This window comes from Aptenodytes forsteri, unplaced genomic scaffold, assembly GCF_000699145.1.
Source record: "Aptenodytes forsteri isolate BGI_AS27 unplaced genomic scaffold, ASM69914v1 Scaffold299, whole genome shotgun sequence".
In the NCBI taxonomy this organism is placed as follows: domain Eukaryota; kingdom Metazoa; phylum Chordata; class Aves; order Sphenisciformes; family Spheniscidae; genus Aptenodytes; species Aptenodytes forsteri.
Genome location: NW_008794154.1, coordinates 2,557,985 through 2,565,501, shown reverse-complemented (window position 1 = coordinate 2,565,501; position 7,517 = coordinate 2,557,985). Strand labels below are relative to the sequence as shown.

Sequence of the window (7,517 nt, the reverse complement as noted above, 5' to 3'; positions counted from 1 at the left end):
CTCGGAGCTCCTCCCCGGGCTGCGCAGCTGCCTGCCGAGCACTCTCGGGAAGCGATACTTAAAACAGCGAGGAGAACATGTGAGGAGCAGAGGGAGCTGCGGGGCGGGATGGGCGGCGTGCCACCTACCACTGGGCGGGCAGGGCGGCGGTGAGCCCGGGCCTGCCGCTCCCCGCAGCGCCGGGGCTCGGCTCCGGCTGCTCCCCACCTGCCTCCCTCCCTCCCCGCGCCGCTGTCTCTTGGTAACCCCGAAGGCAACTCGAGAAACAGCCCGGGACGTGCGACCTGAGACGCAGGCGTTCCTGCATTTTTAAGGTGGAAATACTGGCGTGCCAGCGCCTGGCTGCAGCACTCAATTTATTTTTTTTCCCTCACCAGAAGGCTAATCTTGTTTTGAAGGTGTCCTTAAATTGGAACAAAACGCAGGAATCTCACTCGAGGGGAGCAAAAGCCGGTAGGTTTCAGCGGGGGAGCGCTGCAGAGGGAACCTGGGGAAAGTTGTGAGGTGGTCTGTCCGTCAGGGTTTGCTTGCTCTTGTTGTTGCTTTTATTTTTTTTTATATTATTGTTATTTATTTTAGGACAACTAGACTTGCTTTCTTCAGCAAAGGAAAAGGAGGTGTGGTTCGCGTGAGATGGCTAGTACTTAGGGACTGAAATCTCCCACCAAGAGATCTTCCTCTGTTGAAATATATTGTGCAAATATAGTATTGCCCGTGGTGATTGTTAACGTTGTTTCTAAATAATAGCGACTGATTGGGGATCTTAAAATGCTGAAATAGAAACGTCAACAAATTCTGATATTTTTCCACCGCTTTCTGTGTTTAGAGTTGTTGGGGGATTCAACTCTATACAGTAAGGCAGTTCTTTAAAAATAGCAGCAAAACTTAAATGATAATCAAGTGAGCAATAACAGTATTGAAATAGCATTAAACATATGGCTGAAAATGACCAGCAGTCACTTATTTAGCTCCTCGGCACAGCAGGACCCCTTGAACCCTGGGAGATCCTCTTCCATATCGCGAGGGCTGTTAAACCTGGGCACGATGAAGTGAAGTATCTGATTCCTTTCAGAGTTGAGGATTTTTAAACCTTTGAAGTTACTTGAAGGTTTAAGGTACCCTTGATGGTTTAGAAAGAGAATTGCCTGGTATGTCTGTGGAAGAATAGCAGAGATACCAATGATTTTGGAGGGTTTTTTAACTGGCAAACAAATATACCGGTTGCTTTAAATTTAATCTAAGAAGGGGAAACTGGAGAGGTACAACTTCCTTTTCTTTTTTCTGACAATCCTGACATGCCGTTTCCCAGACTAATGTAAAAGCCTTATAAATGAATGTTCCAAAATAAGAAAGACTCATTGAGAAATTTTCCAGAGCAAATTGTCAGTAGTAAGCAATTACTGCCAAATTTAATCTATTTTCTGGGATTTTATTTTGTCATGAGAAGTTACTTTGCTTGGAATGCATTTATCCAGGAAGTAATCCTTAATGTGCTCCACTCTAAGCTTTGAGGCTATGTGCAAGGAGACTGAAGAGGGTTTAATTAAATGTAATCAAATATTACAAGATTCCTGATTAAAAGGTACAGAGCTTGCTTTCTGGTGACATACAAGACATACTATTTATTTCTACTTTAGAAAAAAAATATTTTTCATCTTGCAAATAATTGAATTTTTCTCTGTTCCTGAGTAACTAGCACCCCTTTGTTTTCTTCATTGCCCAGTTTTAATTCTTGTTGACTAGCCTTGCAAGAGGCAAATGAGCTTGGTGTGTCACAGCAGGGTGACGGAGTGCAGCCTGTGCATCTGAGTCAGAGTGTGAGAGAGTGTGTGGGCATGTGAGAATGGCTCTGTGTGAAGTGGGAGTGTCTGGACGTGTATGAGACTGTCAGTGTCAGATGCGTAGCAGGAGGAACAGGGTGTAAGCACTCGAATTCCTGTGTCTAAAAACCCAAGGATTAAATCCTGGCCCCTGCTGAAGTCAGTATGAAGTTTGCCATTCGTTTAAGTGAAGCCAGCAGTTCTCTGATGATGCTCTTGGGTGGATGTGTGAGATCGTATGAGGGAAGATATATACGAATGGAATGGGAACATGTACATCTGCCTGTTCGTCTGGTGGAAGAAGAAATGGTGCATGAATGTTTGAAGTGTGGTGGGAACATTCAGGGCTGTATGTCTGCTAATGCTTCTGTTCTCAGGTCTGTGTGTGAGGGAGGCGTAAAAATGAACAATGCAATGTTCACTTTTGTGGAATATAATGAACTAAAGTGCTGTTTATTATTAAACATCATCACAAGGAGGAGGGCACCAGACCATCCCCCTTTCCTGCCCCCCCTCTGGGGACTGTGTGTGCGTGCCTGAGTGTCTCTGAGATTTCATGTGTGAGAAGACGATGAGTGTGTGTTTGGGATTAATTAGCGTGAGTTTAGCTGGTTTCATGCTTTACGTGCCTAGGGGCTACCCACAGTCACAGAGAGGGGAGGAGTTTGCTGTTGCTGGCTCAAAATCCTCTCCAGGGGTGATCTTGTTCGTGTCAACCATGAGCAATTAGAGAGATTAACTGTCTTGTTTTCCTTTCTGCCCTAGATTGATTCTTGTGAGACGCTGGGACATTTGAAAGTGATTTGGAGAGAGCAAAGTCTGTGTCTGATGGACACCGAACCAAAGCCAGCGTGTGTTGTGCAGCAGGCTCACTGCCCAGGAATGAAGTGCCCTGCTTCAGAGGACTTTCCTCCTCAGATAAGACTGTCTGAAAAGATACCACCAGTGAAGCCTTGCTTCAAGAAGAAGCAGCAAGTGCAGAAGAGACTGGACACAGAAACTCTCCGGGCTTTGCGGCCAATCTTCACCAGTTTGCTGGGAGCTGGGGCCTTGGATAGGGTCTTTGTGCCCCGAGGCCAAGGTGGCGGTCATAGTGATTTATGTGAACCTGCTGTGAAAAAGACTCTGGACCTCAGTACTTCTTGCCCCCAACCAGAAAGTAATGTGACTGTGCTGATGCCAACAGCTCCAGATGTGCAGAGTCAGTTGCCAGTAGCTCGTCCTTCTGGGCATCCTGAGCAGGATGTCCAATCAGGAGAGCAAGGCTTCTCACCAGAAACTACTCCTGGAACTGCTGCTGATAATAGTAATGAATCATTCCAGGATCATCCTTTGCACCCAACTGCTAGTGATGGTGCAGCTTGTCCTTTGTTCCCAGACAAGATTCTGGAAAGCTACACATCTGGCTTGTTCCAAGAGAATAGCTGTCCGATGCAATACAATTTGAACCCAAGCAATAAATTCAGTGCTGGGATATTCCAGGACAAAAGTGAAGAAGCTTCTCTTGATCTGGTATTTGAGCTCTTGAACCAGCTGCAATATCACACCCATCAGGAAGACGGAATAGAAATCTGTGTGGATTTTCTCCAGGGCACTTGTGTTTATGGCAATGATTGTCCCAAACATCACACAGTCTTGCCTTATCATTGGCAAGTGAGAAGGACAGCAACCCAGACCTGGCAAAGTGTGACCAATGATTCCCAGGAGCATCTGGAAAGACTCTACTGCAACCCTGACAATGATAGGATCAAAGTGAAATATCGGTAGGTAACTGAATTTACTCCCTTACTAGCAAAGCCAAGGGTGCTTAACTGAGCAGTGGTGCAGAAATATAACAGAACGTGTGTTCTTTTTTCCTGAGGTTTTGCATACCAGTGTTTTATAAACCCTGTGATAATGTTACCTGAATAATATCTAACAAGTTTGTCACAACAGAAAATTCTTGCACACCTGTTAAAACTGCTGTTTACCATCTGGAAAGTATTCTTTGAAGCTGAAGGCTTGAAGTGTGTGAAATGAGAAAACTTCAGTTCTGTAGAAATTGAAGAGAGTTGGCAGGGACTGTTGTGTAACATTGTACTTGTTCTTGACCTTCCTAATTAGTCTGTTCTCCGTATTAGAAAAAGTGGCAGCGTGAATGAACCTTTGAAGCAGTTGAAACAGGAATGATACAGCAGTTGCTTTCTGTCACTGTGAATCCAGATTGACTTTATGCACTCCAAACACAGTTTTCATAATTACATTCTAAACATCTAAAATTAGATAGGTACTCTGTTAAGTCATTTGGAAATTTCGTATAGTTGCTAATATATGGTGATGTTTCAGCTAAGTCACTATGAACAACCTGAGCAATACCTTCAGAAATGCTGATCATCTATTTAAGTTGTCATCTAAAAATGTTAAACCATTTATTAGAAGTTATTGTTTCCTCTATACATAGTAGTGTTTACGTACTCATTTTCTGAAATTAGAAAACAGCTTTTAAGTTTCCCTGGTTATGTTATCAATTTAGGCTTGATCCTGCACCCTGAGATCTAAAACAAAACTTCAGCTTTTATAATGCAGGTTCCATTTTGAATAGTAGTGGGGACTGCTGATGTTTACAAGTTCATTGGATCTATATAGTTCATGTCTGTATGAGCACAGGGTGTAGACTGCTTTTTTTTTTTTTTCTGGAGGAAACATACAATCAAATTTCTCTTGAATAGTAGTGGGGACTGCTGATGTTTACAAGTTCATTGGATCTATATAGTTCATGTCTGTATGAGCACAGGGTGTAGACTGCTTTTTTTTTTTTTTCTGGAGGAAACATACAATGCAAATTTCTCATATCTTATCTGCCCTGCCATAATCTGTAAGCCTGGTGCAACTCATTCTAGTCATAGTCAGTTCAAAGTGACACTGCTGTAGTTGCATAGTAAAAACTTAAAATTGCCTTTGCCGTCTGAGTCCTTGTGGATTTGTTCTCACTGCCTCTTCTTCCTTCCACTTCCTGAAGAAGTATATCCCTTCTTCCTTAATGTTTTAATTTTAATTTACTATTCTGAGATTTCTCATTAGGCATCAGAGACCCAATCTAATGCTTAAAGTCAATGTGAGTCTTTACTTTCACCTAACCGGATGTTGGATTAGGCACTAAAACTCGGGCTCCATCAGCCTAAGGATTCATCCTTTTTACTGAAGACAATACCAGAATGTAGATACACCACACTGAAAATTAAAGTGAAGTAGGAAATAAGAATTATATGTAATAGGGAATAATCATATTTTATAGAATTGTCTTGAAAAAATATGCTGGTCTGTTTAAAAAAAAAAAAAAAAAAAAAAATCTTGTACCTGCATAGCAGATAAAACTTGCTGTATTTTACAACAGAGAAACTTCCATTTTTCCAAGTACTTTAAATGATTTCTGAAAACAAAAGACAAGCCCATGCAAGTAATTTAAATTTGAGCTCTGTGCAAACGAGCAAAAAGTTTTCTTTTTGAAGCTGTATCACAGAATCCATCGCTACACACATGATCTGCATGTTCTAAATGATGGAGTTAAGAATGATTAATTTTAAAAGAAACAATGCTTCATAATTGCTTAGTCATCTCCAGCCTGTAAAATTGGCTGAATAGCGTTGTCTGCCTTTACACTTACTTTGCAGGTTTCCAGTCTGGTGGGTATTTTGGTCTCTTGGTACATAGAGTTTCTGTCTGTCTGAATCAGTCGAGAAGAACCTTATCGAGTGTGTTGCCAGACACATGACATTCTGTTAACCGTGAATGAAGTCAGAGAAACAGTGTGATCTCGGAAAACCCAGGTGTGCTGGGTCAGAGCTCTGCTGCTGGTTCTGCAGTCGGCGTGAAACTCTGCTGTTGGAGGCAGATTCTTTGAATACAAACTAGACTTCATCTTGTTGAGTTGAACTGGCTGCCCAGTGAGTGTCTGCCTAACTGTTTTCTTCAGGTAAAAGTAGTCTATTGAGACTAAAATTATTTTAAACAGCAGTATTTTTTGAGCTGCTAATTCTATAGCCTGTACTCTTCTTCTTTCTTTTAAAAGACGGTGTGAAGATCTTTGCTTCAGTCAGTGCTACAAAATCATGCCCCAATGCAAGCTTGGATGACTGTTATAAATTTGTAATATCCGCTTACCATGGAATGACAAATTGGCAAGTTCTGTAACTCTTGTTATGTATTTCATCCCTTGGAAGAGCTTCATATTTGTGGATAAGTATCAGCGAGAACCTAGGAGTGAAACTTTTTTTAAGACTAGAGCTTCTGATTTCAAACATTGAAACTGATATGCATTAAAACTTAGACTTAACATGGTTGTGAATTAGATCTTGAAGTGGGGGATAAATGTTTTACTATGTATTGTCGCCAGTTTCTTCTTATGCAACATCATCTTGTATCAGAAGAACCTGCTTAACCTTTCGATGTGGACTGCTTGGACTTGGTGTGACTCTTCATGGAGTTCACTGGTGGTCACCGCAACCTGGCTTCCCTTATGTTCCTGGGTGATGTTGTGTCTCCTGGCAACAAGATGCAGATAGCAGCGTGTTGAACCTTGCTGAGAGGCTCGCAAACATGCTAGAACAGCTCATCGTTCACATGGTTACCACATTATTTGGGTAAAGCTATTAATCTCTTGTGGTCAGACTAGCTTTACAGGCCTATCTATACAGATTGCATACAACAAGGAAATGTCTGTTCAGCAGTTTGCATGTCCAAGAAAGGCCGTGCAGAAGCCAGCCTGACAACCAGTGGGTGGTAGTTGTTTATTCTCCTTTGCTTTAAACACAGTTTATATGGCATAGTAAGTAATCATTACAGTCTGCATGCATAATACTGCCATTGTGTGCTGCTCCAAGAAAGTTGGGCCGTTCAAGAAAGTGTTGGGCTATTGGCTCAATTAGAATAAGCTCTAAATTCAAATATTATGATCTTCAAGTAGCTATTTATATAAATCTTTCTTCATCTCAATGTTACTGAGATGAGTAATGTAAAAATACACATTCAGTTGTTGCCTTTCACCTAAGGGAACATGATCTTAAAGTAGAAGTGGTAAACCTTGTTTAGTTACTTTGTAATATGACTGCCTCAGATACTCATTGCAGTTTGGCCTCAAACCGAATAGAAAACTTTATCATAAATTGTTTATATTTTTGCTTAAGTCTATCAAGTATTTAGAGCCAAATACCAAGCTATCTAAACAAATGGGGGAATATGAATTTAAGCAGGTTAAAATACTTAGAAGCGCTCAGTTTTCTTCATGCATGTGAGGAGAGGCCCTGGAGAAGTTCCAGCTTGCAGCTAAGTATTTGAGAGAACAATGCCAAGTACTGCTTTCCAGTATGAGAGTACCCATGCTGGGATATTTTAAGATGCTCTTTAGTAAGGGGAAATACTTGGCTGCAGAACTGAGCAGGTTTTCCCCACACATACACTTGTCCAATCATGCATATGTTGCTTTTCAAAATAAGCAACATCATTACTGATTACACAAGGATTTGTTCAAAACAGCTCTGCAGTTCCTGACCTATCAGTTCCCCCTCTTTGGCTGAAAATTCCACCCCTTCTCTTGGCAAAGAGACATCCCTGTGTGTCATGGGAACTGCAGCATCTGTTCAACTACGTGTACCCTGGCATATCCCAACTCACGTGAAACAACACCTTCTCATAGCTGCTTTGATTTCTTTCTGTCTTTCT

The 7,517-nt window shown here is 41.6% G+C and overlaps 1 protein-coding gene across 1 annotated transcript in view; it reads left to right on the top strand.

Moving 5' to 3' along the window:
- Nucleotides 1-90: 90 nt before the first annotated feature.
- The window catches only part of TIPARP (TCDD inducible poly(ADP-ribose) polymerase), a 26,136-nt gene continuing 18,709 nt past the window's right edge, over nt 91-7,517 (top strand). The window contains exons 1-2 of the mRNA XM_009279152.1: nt 91-453; nt 2,586-3,583. Of these exons, the coding sequence (XP_009277427.1) occupies nt 2,649-3,583 (935 nt within the window). The 5' untranslated portion in view covers nt 91-453; nt 2,586-2,648. The remainder of the gene's footprint in view (nt 454-2,585; nt 3,584-7,517) is intronic.